Here is a 20,860-nt window from a genome sequence, read left to right on the forward strand (position 1 = left end):
ATGATCGCAAGGTTGGCAGATCGGCGGTTCGAGCCCCGGCTGGCCACATGTCGAAGTGTCCTTGGGCAAGACACTGAACCCCAAATTGCTCCCAGTGAGCGGGCCGGCCGGCGCCTTGCATGGCAGCTTGCCTCCATTGGTGTGTGAATGTGTGTGTGAATGGGTGAATGAGAGGCCGTTGTAAAGCGCTTTGGATAAAGGCGCTATGTAAGTCAGTCTGTTTAATGACTGATGAATAAAAGGATTAGTTGTAACATCAATTGTTTAATGAACTTGGAACACACACACACACACACATGTCCGGAGGCTAGCTACTACATGTTAAAGGTCATTGTTTGGATCCTGAAACATTGGGGGCTTAGCCCAGGCTACGTTTGGTCAGCAGAGTTTCTGATTGCTGGGTCGTCCATCAGGCGGGGGGGGCAGAGGGGGGACAGCTGAGTTTTTGATCGACGCCGATGCGGTTCTGTGACTCAGAATCCTGTACCCCAGAAAAGATTCATGTGTTGGTGTGCCCCGCGTGCAGGGTTCCACAGTAACGCTGTTTTACTTGTCCAGACCAAGTAAAACTTTCGCCGGGTTTGTTTGCGCGAGCACGACGACGCTGCTGCTAGATCCTGGATATGTTTACCTGTGTGCAGGAAGAACAACAGACGGCGCAGGCGCCAGACCAGACTAGATGATCGTGGAGTGAAGATATTATCAAAGCGTACGCGCCTGTCGATCACCCGTACGCTTTGATAATATCTTCACTCACGATCATCTAGTCAGGTGCTGCCCTGCGCCGTCTGTTGTTCTTCCTGCACACAGGTAAACATATCCAGGATCTAGCAGCAGCGTCGTCGTGCTCGCGCAAACAAACCCGGCGAAAGTTTTACTTGCTACAGGGGGTAGTGGTGGTCTAGTGGTGGTCTAGTGGATAGTGAGTTGGACTTGAAATCGGTTGTGAGTTCAAATCCCGCCTGAAGCCACACCACTACTAGTGTGCCCTTGGGTAAGGCACTTAGCCCTCAGTTACTCCAGGGGGAATGTCCCTGTAATTCGTAATTGTAAGTCGCTTTGGATAAAAGCGTCTGCTAAATGGCAAAATTAAATTTAAATTAATTAACTTGCTCCGGACAAGTAAAAGGGCGTTCCTGTGGAACCCTGCCGTGTATTCTTTACTGTGGAACCCTGCCGTGTGTTCTTTACTGTGGAACCCTGCCGTGTGTTCGTTACTGTGGAACCCTGCCGTGTGTTCGTTACTGTGGAACCCTGCCGTGTGTTCGTTACTGTGGAACCCTGCCGTGTGTTCGTTACTGTGGAACCCTGCCGTGTGTTCGTTACTGTGGAACCCTGCCGTGTGTTCGTTACTGTGGAACCCTGCCGTGTGTTCGTTACTGTGGAACCCTTCCGTGTCGTGTGTCTATTCTCAGTCTTGCTGGGCCAGTCTGGCAGCGAACTCGACCAGCGTGCGCGTGGGCCGTCCTGACATGCCCCTCCGCAGGTACGGCACCTCGTCCTTGTTGCTCATCACCCCGGCGATGTCCAGGTGCGCCCAGTGAGACGCCGTCACAAACTCCCTCAGGAACGCCGCCGCCGTGCACGCCCCGCCAGACCTGCAGAGAGAGGGAGGGAGGTCAGACAGACAGACAGACCTGCAGAGAGAGGGAGGGAGGTCAGACAGACCTGCAGACAGACAGACGGCCCGCCAGACCTGCAGAGAGAGGGAGGGAGGTCAGACAGACAGACAGAGGGAGGTCAGACAGACAGACCTGCAGAGAGAGAGAGGGAGGTCAGACAGATGGACGGACAGACAGACAGACGCCCGGCCAGACCTGGGGACAGAGGGAGGGAGGTCAGACAGATGGACAGACAGACAGACGCCCCACCAGACCTGCAGAGAGAGGGAGGGAGGTCAGACAGATGGACAGACAGACAGATGGACAGACAGACAGATGGACAGACAGACAGATGCCCCGCCAGACCTGCAGAGAGAGGGAGGGAGGGAGGTCAGACAGACAGACAGAGACAGACAGACGCCCCGCCAGACCTGCAGAGAGAGAGAGGGAGGGAGGTCAGACAGACAGACAGAGACAGACAGACGCCCCGCCAGACCTGCAGAGAGAGGGAGGGAGGTCAGACAGACAGACAGACAGACGCCCCGCCAGACCTGCAGACAGAGGGAGGGAGGTCAGACAGACAGACAGACAGACGCCCCGCCAGACTAGGGATGGGACGATTATCGTTTTTATCGTTAATCGCGATAAAAACACCCGCGATAACTTAATCGTGGAGAATTGCCCCCCTCCCCTCTCTGGAAGAGCTGTACAACACACGCTGTCTCAGGAAGGCCTCCAAGATCTCCAGGGACCCAACCCACCCTGGGCACGTACACTTTACCAGGCTGCCCTCGAAAAGGCGGTTCAGGACCCTGGCCGCTAAGACAAACAGACTGAAGAACTGCTTCTACCACAGGGCCGTCCAGGCCCTGAACACAGCAAAGACCTAGGTTCTGGGCCCGGGACAGTCTGGACGGATTGATGGCAGCTGCTGGACTGAAAAAATCAGGTGTAGTGCTGAGGCACAAATGTGTACATTTCAAGCCTGCAAACTGCGACACTTTAAATAAATGTGCAATAACACTATGTGCAATATGACAACCCTAGTCGTCTACCTGTACAGTATAGTACAGTGGATAGTGTACATAGCCTTTATTTATGTAAACCAGCTCCTTCCCTTCTTGTGATTTTTTTAAAAGTTTTTTTTTTTCTTTCCTAACACCAGGGGAGCCACCCCTCATAAATTTGGTTGTTTGGTACCTGTACTGTAGCAATGACAATAAAGACCATTCATTCATTCATTCATTCAATTGTAATTATTTAAATAATCGTCATAATCGTATGTTATGAATAAACTGTGTTTAACAAATGTCTTGCGCTATTTTTCAGCCTGCATGGGTAACGTTACTGTCAAGTCAGCCTTGTCAGTCAGTCACTAGGTAACGTATGCTAGCCTTCTCACCATGGCTGTCAGTCAGTCACTAGGTAACGTATGCTAGCCTACTCACCATGGCTGGTGAAAAAACTTTAGACGGGATACTGTCATTTGCCTACCTTGTTATTACCAGGCAGTGACAGTCTATGGCTGCAAAAGGCACGGTCGCCCCTAAGCTTTAGCAAATATATTGTGGTTTACTTAATACTGTTCAGCACTTGAGGTTACATGCAATGCATGACTTGTGCTATATAGGCTAAATAAAATTATGAAAGCGGCAAGTAGCAAGTGTGCGCATCAAAGGCATTAGGCACGTAACATCCATGCTGTATAAACACATGACAACCGTGCGTTATTTCCTGAACTTTGCCCGAACCCCCCGCGAGGACCCGGGGAACAATGGTACGCTCCCCGCGGCTGCTATCAGACTGGCCGCGGGAGTGAGTGTTGAGGGAGAGAGGAGACGGCAACCCTCGCTCGCCATAGACTGTATCCCTACTCGTCTCTCCTGAGCTCGGTTGTAACGTGAACCGTGGAATACGGGATATGTTAGATGCTTTACAGTAATTCCCCAAATGACCAGAAAAGGAAGTTAGATTTGTCGCTGGTCGCTTTTGACTAATTAATTTGAAGTTGGCAACACTGGGAGTGCGTTCTTTAAACTTCCTTGGGTACGTTAATGAAAGGTGCTGATTGGCCGAAAAGGAGTTAGGTCAATCAGCGCTCGATTGCTCTTTCTTAAGGACCCGGATTATGGCCAGAGATATGTGCCACTAGAATCACTGACTTAATGTCATAAAAATACAACAAAATCTAAGTTAAAGTGATTAGTGTGTTTTATTGGCATTCGAGATTTTTAAAAAATATATATATATATATATAATATACAGTATATATAATATATATTGTGTATATATATTTTTAAAATTCTCGCGATAATATCGTGGATCGCGATTATTTTGCCCACGATAATCGTGATATGACATTTTCGTCCCACCCCTACGCCAGACCTGCAGAGAGAGGGAGGGAGGTCAGACAGACGGACAGACGCCCCGCCAGACCTGGGGACTGAGGGAGGGAGGTCAGACAGACGGACAGACAGACAGACCTGGGGACAGAGGGAGGGAGGTAAGACAGATGGACAGACAGACAGACAGACAAACAGACAGACACAGATGGACAGATGGACAGATGGACAGACAGACAGACAGACCTGCAGACAGAGGGAGGGAGGTCAGACACAGGGATTAAAGCAAAAAAAAATCTCCTGACTGAAAATGTGTTCAAGCCAAGTCATATTCTCATTTTAACCTCCACTATATGTTTGTATTTTATAACGTTAGCGTTTTAAGGGAAGAAGATTCTTTTGAACAGCTTTTCTATTGCCAATTTGCTTTTATGTGATATCAATGCTGTTTTCAATTCATGAAATAAAATTGATACTTATTGCAAGGGTTGACTCTGACATACAAATAATCAACCATCTACATAACTTTTCAGTGCAAGTTTTTTATTTACATTGTGCCAACGGAGCAAGCTTACAACTTGAACAAGGAACTAAAAACACAAAAAAACACATGAACTGAATGTGTCTTGTATTGCACTTAATCCACACGTCTTCTGCATTCAGAGGTTCCTCTAGTCTTTGGTGTCTGCAATCAGCCAGTTTCTGTGCAGGTAAAATAAACATATGATGTTAAGACTATGCAATGCTACTGTATGCATACTGACATTTTTGTCAGGTTAATAGTAAGACCCACCTTGAGATGGCAGCTGTCTAGTATAACACCAAACAAACACAGTTTTTGTTTTGAAGTGAGCGATCACTGAAAAAGACCAAAACAGCATTAAATAATAATAAGTGTAATACTTACTATAGTGCTTTTCACTTTTTCTGCTTTTTGGCAGTGAAGTGATATGCCTGAAGCTTGGCTACACCTGATGTCCGTTTCAGGGTTTCTTCTGTGGGACCAGCTTTGACTCCAGGAGTGGAGGAGGGGGAGGAGGAGGAGGAGGAGGCTCTAGATGATGAAGTGGCTCTGACTCCAGGAGTGGAGGAGGAGGATTTTGAGGCTGTAGCAGGTGAAGTGGCTTTGACTCCAGGAGTGGAGGAGGAGGCTCTAGATGATGAAGTGGCTCTGACTCCAGGAGTGGAGGAGGAGGATTTTGAGGCTGTAGTAGATGCAGTAGCTCTGACTCCAGGGATGGAGAAGGAGTATTTTGAGGCTGTAGTAGATACAGTGGCTCTTACTCCAGGAGTGGAGGAGGAGGATTTTGAGGCTGTAGCAGGTGCAGTGGCTCTTACTCCAGGAGTGGAGGAGGAGGAGCAGGAGGAGCAGGAGGAGGCTGTAGTAGATGCAGTGGCTCTGACACCAGGAGTGGAGGAGGAGGAGGATGAGGTGGAGGCTCTAACAGGTGAAATGGCTGTGACTCCAAGAGTGGAGGAGGAGGCTCTTGCAGGAGCAGAAGAGGTGGAACCTTTCTTTAACTTTTCTGTTACTTTTCTTACCCTAACTGCTGAGAGGACTTTCACAGCTTCCGTCAGTTTCCTTTCCTTTTGCTTGTCAATGTTCTCCTTCTTCTTCTTCAGATGACTTTGGTATCTCTCATAAGAAGACAGGCACAAGCTCCTCAGTGCAGGGCTGATTTCCATTTTGGAGGCCGTTTTCCCTGTTGCTTTCATGTGGGACTTGATAATGGCTAAGCCTTCATATGTCTCAATGTTCAGCCTGACCCTGTCTTTTTCTATGATGTCATCCATGATGTTAAATGATCCTTCGACAAGAGGGCCAGTGAACAATGACAGAAGGGCCTTTACCAACTTCCCTAAGATGGGGAATCTCATCCCTCCTTCTGGCGTCTTCTTGGCCAAGATCCTACTCCACCAGTCAACATCGATTCGTTCGGTATTCTCCTCAAAGTGTTTGGCCTGTGCTCCTAAATCTGCGTCAATCTGGTAGGCTCGCACCTCTTCATTCAGTTGACCAAGCTCCTCAGATTTCACTGCATTTGGCAAGGCCTTGGCTAAGGTGTTGAATGCCCCTTGGACCGATTCGTGGAGAATCAATGATAGTGTCAGCACAGACAAAGAGGTGATGATGTGGTTGTTGAGGGGAAGGTTTTTCAGGAGGTATGTTGCTGCATTGATGTAGCCTTCTCTGAGAGAGCTGTAGACGTTCTGCACCCAGGGCCTTTTCTCCACTCTAGCCTTGTTTAAGGTAGAGAAGCTGAATCTCCCCACAGACAACCTTTGGTCAGGGTACTGCAGGTCTCTCTTCTGAACATCAAGCTTCAACAAGCCCTTCACACTCAGGGGGATGTAAACAGGCTTCATGAACTTGGAGAGAAGTTCCCGGACCAGTAGCATCATTTCGGCATGCAGTGCGTGGAGCATGGGCTTTTCATGCTGCAACTTTTTCAGGAACACCTGGAAAGTTGGAAGTACACCTGAAAATCACAATTAAGCCTGATTAGAAAAGTCGCTGAATATGTTTTACTATTCTTTCCTGATCACAAACATAGTAATGTAACATACTCAGATTCCATTACAGGAAAAATATGCAACAATAAATAAATTGATAAGACATCTCTGTACATTTCTTTCCACTTCAAAAGTGACTAAGCTAGGGCTGCACAATATAGGGTAAACGTCCCTATTAAGCCCACTTGCAACTCCTGAAAAAACTGCATCATTATTTTTTGCTGTGTAATGTTTCTTCCAATGAAGCTGCTTCTTTCCTACATGCCAGGTCAGCCAATCACATTTACTGATCTTAAGTTAGTAAATCTGTAACACGTGCCTGCATGCCAGTTTTCTTTTATGTATCACAATAGGCCTATATATTGCAGTGAAAAAGAATATTGCAATGTCAGTTTTTTCCAATATCACCCAGCCCGAGAACATACCTCTGTATAAATCAATCAAGGCTGTGAGCTTGTTGAACTCTGAGAAAAGCATACAGATGCGTGTCTTCCGGTTTTGGTTGACATCAGTTCCGGTCCCTGCAGATTTTGCCATTTGCAGTTGCAGAACCGTGATCCTTGCCTTCTCATCAGATGTAACTGCATGCTGATCAAGAACCTGGTTCAGGAGCCACCTGCATCACAAAAAGCATATAATTATACAGTTGGGGGAACAGGAATGCTATATTTGCTCTGATTTATTTAATTAGATTTTGCAAATTGGGCCTGCTAGTACAGAGAAAACAGACATAAAAAGAGAATGCTAATGCTATTGTACCTGTATTTGTGCTGATCTTGAGGAGACAGGAAGCTGTAGAAGTGCACAATCAATGGATCCATAAGCTCCCGTATTCTGTTGCACACATCCAGCATTTGGAGGAACCTGCTGCTGATGGGACGGATCAAGCTCTTCTTCTCCAAATGGAGCAAGGACTGAAACTCGCCAAAAAAGCTCCTTCTGTTTGGGGAATTTTTCTACATCATAGTAGACATCAGAGCAAAATTCATCCACAAATCCCTGGAAAGGCTTCAAAAGGGCCTTGGTTGCATTTGAGACCATGTGAACCGTGTCTCCGCTGATGTCCAGGAGTGATGGATTTTCTTTTCGGATTTGTGTCTCCACTCCAGACCTTTTCCCTCTCATCACATTGCAGTTATCCAGCAGTATAGCAACAACCTGATTCCAGTTCAGGTTGTATGACTGGAGGATATCTGTCAGTGTGTGTGTGAGGGTTGAGGCATCTGCGATGTTAACTATCCTTGAGGCCAGATGCTGGGTCAACACTTTCCCCATATCCTCATCGAAGTACCTTACAAGAACATTAAGGATCCTGTCCATGTTACCATCTGTTGCCTCTTTAGCAATGACCTTTTGTGTCTTGCCCTCCTTGTGCAAGGTGTCAATGGTCGTCTTTTGGACAACTGTCAGGTCAGCAGTCTTCCCCATGATTGTGTAGCCTACAGAACTGGACTGAGGGACCATTTAAAGGCGTTTGCAGGTGTTTTTAGTTAATTAGCTGATTAGAGTGTGGCACCAGGGGTCTTCAATATTGAACCTTTTCACAATATTCTAATTTTCTGAGATACTAAATTTGGGGTTTTCATTAGTTAGTCAGTAATAATAATCAAAATTAAAAGCAATAAACACTTGAAATATATCAGTCTATGTGGAATGAATGTATACATTATACAAGTTTCACTTTTTGAATGGAATTACTGAAATAAATCAACTTTTTGATGATATTCTAATTATATGACCAGCACCTGTATATGTAAAGGAAAAAACAATATTCAGGCACCAGATGACCATTCAAAATATAATGTAATATAATGCAATATAAGGCTCTCAGGCATTCTGTACTTTCAAATATGTATTCTCCTTGAGCAGTCAACATCAACTATCAGCTGTTTCGCTAGCAAACACGAAAGCTAACTTATTTGCGAAACAGCGCCCCCGCCACCACGTCGGCGAAATGCCGCAATTGCAGTTAGAAAAACTTTTTTTTATTTTATTTATTTTTTCGCGCCGTAGCCAATTGACGGAAATCCGTCGCGACTTGGAAAAAATTGACGGAAATCCGTCGTAGCGACGGAGAACTTTAATCCCTGTAGACAGATGGACAGACAGACAGACAGACAGACAGACGGTCAGACAGACAGACAGACAGACCTGGGGACAGAGGGAGGGAGGTAAGACAGACAGACAGACAGACGGACAGACAGGTCTCTTCCTGACTGTAGAAACAGAAACAGGTTTTAGGGTGTTGTTCTTCTTCTTACCGGTATTTGCCAACGTTGTTGAGGTCAGCCAGCTGGCAGTCGGTCACCTGCTGGGTGTAGTGTTGGAACAGGGGCATCCGCCACACTCTGTCCCCCGTCACCACGCTGGCCTGGGCACAACACAAACATGACATCATATTATACACTCTGTCCCCCGTCACCACGCTGGCCTGGGCACAACACAAACATGACATCATATTATACACTCTGTCCCCCGTCACCACGCTGGCCTGGGCACACACCACCACAACACAACATAAACATGACATCATATTATACACTTTGTCCCCCGTCACCACGCTGGCCTGGGCACACACCACCACAACACAACACAAACATGACATCATATTATACACTCTGTCCCCCGTCACCACGCTGGCCTGGGCACACACCACCACAACACAACACAAACATGACATCATATTATACACTCTGTCCCCCGTCACCACGCTGGCCTGGGCACACACCACCACAACACAACATAAACATGACATCATATTATTATACATTCTGTCATGACCACCTCCACCTCTACAACCTGGCCAAAACCCATCACTGACCCACACAGGGTTTGAGAGGGGCGGTTGGTTTGAGCCCATCACTGATTTACAAATCACGGCGGCTGTGTCTCAGGAGGTAGAGTCGCCGTCTAATGATCACAAGGTTGGCAGATCAGCGGTTCGAACCCCGGCTGGACACATGTCGAAGTGTCCTTGGGCAAGACACTGAACCCCAAATTGCTCCCAGTGAGCGGGCCGGCCGGCGCCTTGCATGGTAGCTTGTCGCCATTGGTGTGTGAATGTGTGTGTGAATGGGTGAATGAGAGGCCGTTGTAAAGCACTTTGGAGCAGCAAAAAAGGCGCTATATAAGTGCAGTCCATTTACCATCTACAGTACAAATCACCTTCAGTAATGAAATATCAGCGACTTTGCACAGTGCCTTGCTGGGGAAGTCAGTGATTTCTGTTTACTATGGGGTTAATGAGGCAATAAATGTGATGACTAAAATATGACCAAAATAAAATAAGTTGACTAAAACAACTGATAGTCTCCATCGTTTTTTGGACAATAACTAAAACGTAAGGCTACTTAGTCAAAAAGACAAGGACTAAATCCAAAACAGGGTATATACAGGAATCTTGAGGTTAATTTCAATACCTTTCTAAGACTTTTTAAAGACCTTGTCAATATTTTTCCAGACCTCACCGCCACTTGGAGCTGTAACCGTTTACATCAGTGGCACCTTTTAACTTAACAGTTTCAGTTTGCAATAGACTACACCACTATCATACAACAGAATTTCCGATTCATCTTTGTTTTTTAATAAAACGAATAAATTCACGAACTTTGACTAAACGTTTTTAGGACTCAAACTCTTTGGACAGAGTCTAATTCAGAAAAATACCTACACAATTCAAGACCTCATAAAATCGTGATAAGACTTTTTAATACTTATTAAGTGTCTTGATTTCCCCAAAATTGATTTATCAACTTTTAATACTTTTCAAGACACCGCGGATACCCTGAACCAGCACACACAGGACCAGGCAACACGGAGAGACACACACTTGTTGTTATGGCTTTGAGTGTGAGAGAGAGAGAGAGTGTGTGTGTGTGTGTATGTGTGTGTGAGAGAGTGTGTGAGTGTGTGTGTGGATACCCTGCAAGAGGAACCCTGGTACCTGATGCAACTGCTCCCACAGCCAGTCTGAGTTAGAGAACACGCCTGAGGCAGCAGAGCCCAGGGCCACGTCCATCGCCCCTGAGAGGGAGAGAGGGAGGGAGGGAGGGAGGGAGGGAGGAAGGGAGGGAGGCAGGGAGGAAGGAAGGGAGGGAGGGAGGGAGGCAGGGAGGGAGGGAGGGAGGGAGGGAGAGAGGGAGGGAGGAAGGGAGGGAGGGAGGCAGAGAGGGAGGGAGGGAGGCAGGGAGGGAGGGAGGGAGGGAGGAAGGAAGGGAGGGAGGGAGGAAGGGAGGAAGGAAGGGAGGGAGGAAGGGAGGGAGGAAGGGAGGGAGGAAGGAAGGGAGGGAGGAAGGGAGGGAGGAAGAGAGGGAGGAAGGAAGGGAGGGAGGGAGGGAGGGAGGGAGGGAGGGAGGAAGGAAGGGAGGGAGGAAGGAAGGGAGGGAGGCAGGGAGGGAGGGAGGCAGGGAGGGAGGGAGGGAGGGAGGGAGGAAGGGAGGGAGGGAGGGAGGGAGGAAGGAAGGGAGGGAGGGAGGAAGGGAGGGAGGAAGGGAGGGAGGCAGGGAGGAAGGGAGGGAGGCAGGGAGGGAGGGAGGAAGGAAGGGAGGGAGGAAGGGAGGAAGGAAGGGAGGGAGGAAGGGAGGGAGGAAGGGAGGGAGGGAGGGAGGGAGGCAGGGAGGGAGGGAGGCAGGGAGGGAGGAAGGAAGGGAGGAAGGAAGGGAGGGAGGCAGGGAGGCAGGGAGGGAGGGAGGAAGGGAGGAAGGGAGGGAGGCAGGGAGGAAGGGAGGAAGGAAGGGAGGGAGGGAGGGAGGGAGGAAGGGAGGGAGGGAGGAAGGGAGGAAGGGAGGGAGGAAGGGAGGGAGGGAGGGAGGGAGGGAGGGAGGAAGGGAGGGAGGAAGGGAGGGAGGGAGGGAGGGAGGAAGGAAGGGAGGAAGGGAGGGAGGGAGGAAGGGAGGGAGGGAGGGAGGAAGGGAGGGAGGGAGGGAGGGAGGAAGGGAGGGAGGGAGGAAGGAAGGGAGGGAGGGAGGGAGGGAGGAAGGGAGGGAGGGAGGGAGGAAGGGAGGGAGGGAGGCAGGGAGGAAGGGAGGAAGGAAGGGAGGGAGGGAGGAAGGGAGGGAGGGAGGAAGGAAGGGAGGGAGGGAGGAAGGGAGGGAGGAAGGAAGGGAGGGAGAGAGGGAGGGAGGGAGGGAGGGAGGAAGGGAGGAAGGAAGGGAGGGAGGGAGGGAGGAAGGGAGGGAGGGAGGGAGGAAGGAAGGGAGGGAGGAAGGAAGGGAGGAAGGGAGGGAGGAAGGGAGGGAGGAAGGGAGGGAGGGAGGGAGGGAGGGAGGAAGGGAGGGAGGAAGGGAGGGAGGGAGGGAGAGAGGGAGGAAGGGAGGCAGGGAGGAAGGGAGGAAGGAAGGGAGGGAGGGAAGGAGGAAGGGAGGGAGGAAGGGAGGAAGGAAGGGAGGGAGGAAGGGAGGGAGGAAGGGAGGGAGGGAGGGAGGGAGGGAGGGAGGGAGGAAGGAAGGGAGGGAGGGAGGGAGGGAGGAAGGAAGGGAGGGAGGAAGGAAGGGAGGGAGGGAGGGAGGGAGGGAGGAAGGGAGGGAGGGAGGAAGGGAGGCAGGGAGGAAGGAAGGGAGGGAGGGAAGGAGGAAGGGAGGGAGGGAGGAAGGAAGGGAGGGAGGGAGGAAGGGAGGGAGGAAGGGAGGGAGGGAGGGAGGGAGGAAGGGAGGAAGGGAGGGAGGAAGGGAGGGAGGGAGGAAGGGAGGGAGGGAGGGAGGAAGGGAGGGAGGAAGGGAGGGAGGGAGGGAGGGAGGAAGGGAGGGAGGGAGGGAGGGAGGAAGGGAGGGAGGGAGGGAGGGAGGAAGGGAGGGAGGGAGGAAGGGAGGGAGGAAGGGAAGGAAGGGAGGCAGGGAGGGAGGAAGGGAGGGAGGGAGGGAGGGAGGAAGGAAGGGAGGGAGGGAGGGAGGAAGAGAGGGAGGGAGGGAGGAAGGAAGGGAGGGAGGAAGGGAGGAAGGGAGGGAGGGAGGAAGGAAGGGAGGGAGGAAGGGAGGGAGGAAGGAAGGGAGGAAGGAAGGGAGGGAGGAAGGAAGGGAGGGAGGAAGGGAGGGAGGAAGGAAGGGAGGAAGGAAGGGAGGGAGGAAGGGAGGGAGGGAGGGAGGGAGGGAGGAAGGGAGGGAGGGAGGGAGGAAGGGAGGGAGGGAGGAAGGAAGGGAGGGAGGAAGGGAGGGGGAGGAAGGGAGGGAGGAAGGGAGGGAGGAAGGGAGGGAGGGAGGGAGGGAGGAAGGGAGGAAGGGAGGGAGGGAGGGAGGGAGGAAGGAAGGGAGGGAGGGAGGAAGGAAGGGAGGGAGGAAGGGAGGGAGGGAGGAAGGGAGGAAGGAAGGGAGGGAGGCAGAGAGGAAGGGAGGGAGGGAGGAAGGGAGGGAGGAAGGAAGGGAGGGAGGAAGGAAGGGAGGGAGGGAGGGAGGCAGAGAGGAAGGGAGGGAGGGAGGAAGGAAGGGAGGGAGGAATGTCATTTAGAAGAACACTACTTCATTTTGATGATCTGTTTGGGTGTATTCTGAAATCATACCAACCAGCCATCATTAATACCTCTGGGCTTAAATCTAACAGGCCCAAACCCTAAAAATATTTAAATCTAAGCTAAAAAACCTTCATGTTTTGCAGCAGTTATAATTAAACACTAAACACTTCTATCAATGTCTTTTATACGTTAACTATTGTCTTATTGAATGTTTTATCTATTTACTTCTTATATTTGCTTTCATTCATTGTCATTTTTATTTACTTACTATGCTCCTCTTGCTGTATCTTTTTATAATGTAAATGTAAAGCACTTTGAATTGCCCCTGTTGTATGAAATGTGCTATACAAATAAACTTGCCGTAGCTGCTAGCATAGCATTATAAACGTTTACTACAATACCTGTTAGCGTAGCATTGTTATCCATTAATAATACCTGTTAGCGTAGCATTGTTATCCATTAATAATAACTGTTAGCGTAGCATTGTTATCCATTAATAATACCTGTTAGCGTAGCATTGTTATCCATTAATAACATACCTGTTAGCGTAGCAGCGTTGACAATGGCTCTGGGGTTGAAGCTGTGAGCGTAACACAGAGCGTCTGCAAGGATCAACCGGCCCTCAGCATCAGTGTTATCAATCTGGAGAGGGAAGCATTTGACTAAAAATCTCTCACGCACACACACACATCAAAATGGCATTTTTTTTTTTTAAGTCAACATAGGGACAGACTCAGAGTGTGTTAATCCACAGGTAAACAGATAAACACCTGTATGGTTTTGCCGTTCTTGGCCCTGACCACGTCTCCAGGTTTGTTGGCCTTCCCACTGGGCATGTTCTCACACAGAGGAGCCAGAGCTGAGAGAGAGAGAGAGAGAGAGAGAGGGAGAGAGAGGGAGAGAGAGAGAGAGAGGGAGGGAGAGAGAGGGGGAGAGAGAGAGAGAGAGAGAGAGAGGGAGGGAGGGAGAGAGAGGGGGAGGGAGGGAGAGAGAGGGGGAAAGAGGGAGAATGAATAATACACACACACACACACAGACACGCACACAGACACGCACACAGACACACAGACAGACACGCACACAGACACACAGACATGTACACGCACACAGACACACAGACAGACAGACAGACACACAGACAGACACACAGACAGACACACAGACACGCACACGCACACAGAGGAGCCAGACCTGAGAGACAGAGAATGAACACACAGACACGGGTACACAGACACACACACACAGAGACATTGGCACAGGCGCACACAAACAGATACACACTACAGACTCTAAGGCCCAATCCCAATTCACCCCTAGCCCTTCGTTTTCACCCCTATGGCTCGATTTGCGCGTTCACGTTTAGGGCGAGGGCTGTCCCAATTCCTATTTCATCGAGGGCTAGGGGTAAGGGGGAGGGCTAACTATTACTTCGTTTCGAGGGATTTCAGGACCAGACTAGCTTCGAAGGGCTAGAGGTATGCTACCCCTTGATACCAGGATGCATTGCGAATCATCTACAAATATAAAATCCTCAATTTTAGCCGCCATTGGCTACAATCTGTAATTTGGCTCTACAAGTGTTAATATGTCATTTTATGAAGTTTTTATATGTTTTCAGGCGAGAAAGTAACCATATATATTCACAAAATGTGTCCAGTTTATCAAAATAACCCGTTTATCCTAGATACTACGGAGGATGTTTTCATAGTGTTGTTAGCATAGTGTTCGCGAATGCTATGCTATGTTGAATGGTGTACTAGTTTTCACTGAATAAATCGCGATTTCTTTCAAAGAAGGTAGCAGGTGTTTATGTCCATGTCAAGGAGAAGGTACGTTATGACAGTAGTGTGTTTAGGACATAAGTTAAGGATATCAGTGTTGTACTTTAGCCTGTGGAGACGCGATAGCATTAGCTCCACACGGATTTAACATTAACAGTAGTCATAGACACTTGTAGTAGTAGTAGTAGTTGTATAACAAGGTGAATAGTGAGTTAACATGTTTATTAGTTGTATCCCTTCCTTGTTGTTGAACATGTCTGTGACTGAGATAGACTAGATACTACGGAGGGTTTGTGATGCTAACGGCCGCCATCTTTGCTATCTCCTCCGGTCACAGGAGAGAGAATTCGCCGGCAACACAACGCGTCACCCGTACCGCGTCTAAACCACTGTTGATGACGTAGGCGCCGTGAAGGGCTGTCCCAATTCATAGGGCTTAGATTTCAAGGGGTAGGGCTTGTGACGTATTCGAAGGCCTTGCCTTCGAATCGAGTGACACTCGAAAACGAGCCATAGGGGTAGAAAAGGGAATTGGGATTGGCCCTAATACTCGTGTCCAACTGGAGTCCACAATCTCACCGATGATGTTGATTGGCAGGTTCAGGGCTGCTGCCGTGACGATGGACGCACACACGGTGGCGGCACCTCCCATGTCAGCCCTCATGGCATCCATCCCCGAGGGCGGCTTCAGAGAGATCCCACCGCTGCCACCAGAGAGCAGGGAGAGAGGGAGGGGGAGCGGGGGAGAGAGGGTGGACAAGGTATGAGTGAGTGACTATGTCTGAAAGGTGATGTCTATCTGTTGTGGTGGTGGAAGTAGGGTGGTGGTGGTGGAGGAGGAGGAGGAGGTGGTGGAGGAGGGGGTGGTGGTGGTGGTGGAGGAGGTGGTGTAGGTGTGTGTGTGTGTTTTACCTGTCGAAGGTGACACCCTTGCCCACCAGCAGCAGTGGAGTGTGTGCGCTGTTGGGGCAGCCGTTGTAATGCACCTCCAGGAAGACAGGGGGCTCCTCTGAGCCTTTGGATACACTTAGGAATGCCCCCATCTTCTGCTCCTCGATCCACTCCAGAGGCCTGGGAGAGGGGCGTTACGAGTTTGCACACACACAGATTAGATTGGTCAACACACACACACACACACACACACACAGATTGGTCAACACACACAAACAGACACAAACAGAGACAGACACACACACACCTTTTATGGACGGTGACTCGGTCAGCATACGGCGCCAGTTTGTGCTGGATGGTGTCAGCGAACACGGTCGGAGTGATGTGATTGGCTGGAGCCTCCATGAGGAAGCGGGCCAGGTTCTGTCCTTCAGCATACAGCAGCCCCTTCTGCCACCCCGCAGAGTCCACACTGTGACATCACACATGGAATAGTCTGAGTGTGTGTGTGTGTGTGTGTGTGTGTGTGTGTGGGAGTGAAAGTGTATGTGTGTGAGTCTTCTCTCTCATCCACAACCCACGCCTCAGTACAGTGAACACAAAGAATAAAACACAGGACAGAATTGTGTTTTGAGAAAAGCAGGTTCCAGCAGGTGAAAAACAGACACTTGGTTAAACACAAGAGCAGCTAACACAGATGGTTATGTCCTACCCAGGACCAGGCTTGTAACTGGTTATGTCCTCCTACCCAGGACCAGGCTTGTAACTGGTAAAAGAATGTTTTCTTATCGTGCTGTCAAGCTGTGGAATGCTTTACCTGATCCCATTAGGAGCTTACCAAAAAAACAATTCAATAAAACATAAAATGCACTTTTAAAGAACATTGGAAATAAAGTATGGCTCAGTATGATTATGTAAAGTGGGGGTACAGGTAATTCTATAAGGTTTAGATATTTGTCATGGTACATTAGGCATAGGAAATTGTGTTCCAATATTTATATATTTGTAATGACTATGTTATTTATGTAATCTGAATTGAAGACCACTATTATTATTATATTTTTATGGTATACTGGTGTGGATGTATTGTAACTGTAGATTGCAAGGTGGTACGGCATATATGCATTATTACAAATAGGTTGTGTTGTGTGTATTATGCCATCACTGTGTGTAAGTGTGTTGATTTTTTATTGATTTTTATACTTGTATAACGTATCATGTTTCTGTTATTTGTATTAAATGTTTTTATGCTATGGTCTCTTGGAAAAGTAGCCCAATAAGGCTAAAAGAGATCCAAATCAAATCACTAGATCATTTGGATGTTCCTCGTGTGTGTGTGTGCGTGTGCAGTGTTTCCTCCAGGAATTTTTACAATGGTGGCGGGTAGTGCTGACCGTGCACGCGCATGAAACGCGCACGCGCGCTCAAAACAACGACGTAATTTCAGCCAAAACTCGAGGATGGCCCAAAAAAATAAAATGTTTTCCTGTACTTCTCCCGTGTGTCTCTTATTGTCTGTGTCTGCATGTTTTTCCAGCATGTAATTCCGTTGTCAATAAAAACAAAAACACTGATCTGACGTTTTTTTTCACAACGTTATTACTTGTCACTTTAAGCCCAGGAGGGAGTTAGCGATTAGCGATGTTTAGCTTAGCTTAGTTTAACAGAAGTATCTTCACTTTTAACATGACTTCCCGTGGTCGTAGAGGGCTGGTCGACGGCTTAAAATGACCGTGTAGACCTGTAGACCTTATCCAGCTATAGTCTTGTGTTTCTACCCCGGGCATAGCCGGTGTTATTCACGGACAAACACTCCTGTTAGAGTGGTTCTAGTACACTGGACATAGGTAACACATAGAGAGGCTTCTCCTCTCTCTCTCCATCCTACACCACACTACACTACGCATCCTATACTACACTACACTACGCTAGCTCGCGGTGTTCGGGTGACAGCCAGGGCGCGTTCGTAAATACGCTCTGGAAATCTGATCAGCACTCACGGAATGCCTCTTGTCCAATCAAATGACTTGGTCCCTTTATGACGTTGAACCCAGTGTGCGCTCCGGGGCTCTCAGAGCGAATTTACGAACGCAGCCTCAAGTTCAATACTCGCGACACACACGGACTGGTCCAGTTTCAGCGCTTGTGGGTGTGTCTAGCGCTGTGAAGGTCTGAAAAGCGGCCTAATTTTTTTTTTTTTTTTGGGTTGAGAAATCTGAATGGTGGCGGAGGAAATTCCATCGTGGCGGTCCGCCACGATGAAATGCATGTAGAGGAAACACTGGTGTGTGTGTATGGTGTGTGTGTGTACTTAATGTGTGTGTGTGTATGTGTGTGTGTGTGTGTGTGTGTGTGTGTGTGTGTGTGTGTGTGTGTGTGTGTGTGGTGTGTGTGTGTGTGTGTGTGTGTGTGTGTGTGTGTGTGTGTGTGTGTGTACCATTGTCTCTACCTGCCGTGCAGCTGTGTGGTCACTCTGGTCTTCTTCTTGGTCTTGAGGTCGTCGTACTCAAACAGCCCCAGGACAGCGCCCTCTGCTGCCGACTGGGCGTCACCACAGCCGTCCACTTCCACATGGCTCACCTCATGGGCCTGTAGCAGCCTGCAGCCCGCTGGACACACACACACACACGTTAAGTACACACGTACACACACACACACGCACGCTAAGTACACCCGCTGAGTACACACACACACACACACGCGCGCGCACACACACACACACATCCAGGTGTATCAGGTGACCCACCTGCCACGGCGGCTCTGATGTTCTCCTTACAGGCGTCCCAGTACTCCGCCCCACACACACCTGCCTGCGTCTTACCCAACCCCACCACCGCTACACAGGGGAAGTCCTGCAACACACACACACACACACACACACACACACACACACACACACACACACGCACACACACACACACACACACACAGGTCTTCCACTGATGTGACAGAGAGTAAACACATGATAAATGTGGGAGTCTGGATGTTTCAGCTGGTGTCCGTTACCTCATGGACACCGTAGAACACTCTGTTTTTACCCTTCTTCAGAGACGGGCCAGATCTGACAAGGACAGACAGTTGTTAGACGTCAAAACAGAAGGTTCGTCAGATACAGCCACCATTTTACCAAAGATATTTATCGCATTTTGAATTGCCTTATTTATTCAACATTGACGTTTTATGTAGAACAGCAAAGTAATTCAGATTCTTTTTAATGACAACTGTTTTTAAGAACCTGATGTGATGCTGAAACAAGAATGAACTTAACAACACATCACAGGTCATCAGGGCTCGACATTAACGCCGTTTTACTTGTCCGGAGCAAGTAAAACTTTCGCCGGGTTTGTTTGCGCCAGCCCGACAACGCTGCTGGATCCTGGATATGTTTACCTGTGTGCAGGAAGAACAACAGACGGCGCAGGCGCCAGACCAGACTAGATGATCGTGAGTGAAGATATTATCAAAGCATACGCGCCTGTCGATCACCCGTACGCTTTGATAATATCTTCACTCACGATCATCTAGTCTGGTCTGGCGCCTGCGCCGTCTGTTGTTCTTCCAGCACACAGGTAAACATATCCGGGATCCATCAGCGTTGTCGGGCTGGCGCAAACAAACCCGGCGAGTAAAACGACGTTAATGTGGAGCCCTGATCATGTCAGTGTAGCAGACTCACATGTTCAGCAGTTCTGTGAGTTTCCCAGAGAGCACTTGGTCGAACCCGGCCGCTGCCTCCGTCAGATGAAGGCCGTCCTCCTCCTTCTCCTTCTCATACACCCCCAACACCAGCCCCTGGCAGACACACACACACACAGGTGGACATGCATCTCTCATACTGTCACACACGCACGCGCACACACACAGACACAGACACAGACACAGACACAGACACAGACACAGACACAGACACACACACACACACACACACACACACACACAGACACAGACACAGACACAGACACACACACACACACACACACACACACACACACACACACACACACACACACTCCTGGCCCTGACCACTGGTTTCGGATCCCATCTGAGCTGACAACACTACACTTTTAACTCCAACCACCATCATTAATGCTGATACTCAAACAGTAGCGCTGTGTGAGACACATGGTACATCTAAATAATAATAATAATAATAATAACTGTTATTTGTATAGCGCTTTTCCTGCAAACGTTGCAGCTCAAAGTGCTCCAATCATTATATAATCATAATTTACTCATTTAGTCATTTAAAGGCAATATTAAAAAGATGGGTTTTTAGTCTTGACTTGAACATATGTGCTGAGGTTGCATCCCTAATGTAAACTGGCAGTGAGACACAATTTGGAGCATAAAATGAGAATGCAGCCTCACCAAATCTCTTCTTTTGTACATGTGGTACACAGAGAAAACCAGCGCCAGAAGACCTGAAATGGACTATATAGCACCTTATTCCAAAGCTCTTTACAATGGTCTCTCATTCACAAACCAATGGCGGCAAGTTACCATGCAAGGCGCCGGCCCGCTCATTGGGAACAATTGGGGGTTCAGTGTCTTGCCCAAGGACACCTCGACATGTGACCAGCCGGGGTTTGAACCACGGATCTGCCGACCTTGCGATCATTCTACCTCCTGCGTCACAGCCATCTATGCATTTGCCTGTCTCAACACTGTCATGTTTTGCAGCAGTTATGATTAAACACAAACACCTACAGTGTGATTGATTGATTGATTGAAAACTTTATTAGAATGTTTGCAGAAGTAGGTACATGAAAGTACATATTACATACAAGGTCAACTAAAAGGATAAAAACCCAAGAAAGCCACTGGCTTATTTCAATTGGGGTCCTTGATTTTCAATTCATCGTTACATGTAAGACAGACAGTTAATGGTGTCTTTTATCCATTAACTATTGTCTTATTAAATGTTTTATCTATTTACTTCTTATATTTGCTTTTTATTCATTGTTATTTTAATTTTCTTACTCTGCTCCTCTTGCTGTATTTTAATCATGTATGTAAAGCACTTTGATTTACCCTGTTGTATGAAACGTCTCTATACAGATACACCTGCCTTGCCATTAGACGCCTGCGTCACATCCGCCCCTGTCTGTCTGTCTATCTGTCTGTCTGTGCCCCTGCCTGTCTGTCTGTCAGGTGCATCTGTCTGTCTGCCTGTCTGTCTGTGCATCTGCCTGTCTGTCTGCCTGTCTGTCTGTCTGTGCATCTGCCTGTCTGTGCATCTGCCTGTCTGTCTGTCTGTCTGTCTGTCTGCCTGTCTGTCTGTCTGTGCAT

General features: G+C 48.7%; 1 protein-coding gene across 1 annotated transcript in view; it reads right to left on the reverse strand.

Moving 5' to 3' along the window:
• Positions 1-571: 571 nt before the first annotated feature.
• Positions 572-20,860, reverse strand: part of lap3 (leucine aminopeptidase 3) — a 20,663-nt gene continuing 374 nt past the window's right edge. The window contains exons 2-13 of the mRNA XM_080526634.1: positions 19,248-19,363; positions 18,578-18,632; positions 18,318-18,423; positions 18,021-18,180; positions 15,879-16,043; positions 15,593-15,751; positions 15,260-15,384; positions 13,670-13,758; positions 13,439-13,541; positions 10,401-10,480; positions 8,719-8,828; positions 572-1,598 (exon numbers count right to left, since the gene is read on the reverse strand). Coding sequence (XP_080382760.1) covers positions 1,412-1,598; positions 8,719-8,828; positions 10,401-10,480; positions 13,439-13,541; positions 13,670-13,758; positions 15,260-15,384; positions 15,593-15,751; positions 15,879-16,043; positions 18,021-18,180; positions 18,318-18,423; positions 18,578-18,632; positions 19,248-19,363 — 1,455 coding nt within the window. The 3' untranslated portion in view covers positions 572-1,411. The remainder of the gene's footprint in view (positions 1,599-8,718; positions 8,829-10,400; positions 10,481-13,438; positions 13,542-13,669; positions 13,759-15,259; positions 15,385-15,592; positions 15,752-15,878; positions 16,044-18,020; positions 18,181-18,317; positions 18,424-18,577; positions 18,633-19,247; positions 19,364-20,860) is intronic.

Source organism: Nansenia antarctica (genome assembly GCF_963989245.1).
Source record: "Nansenia antarctica genome assembly, chromosome: 3".
NCBI classification, from domain to species: domain Eukaryota; kingdom Metazoa; phylum Chordata; class Actinopteri; order Argentiniformes; family Microstomatidae; genus Nansenia; species Nansenia antarctica.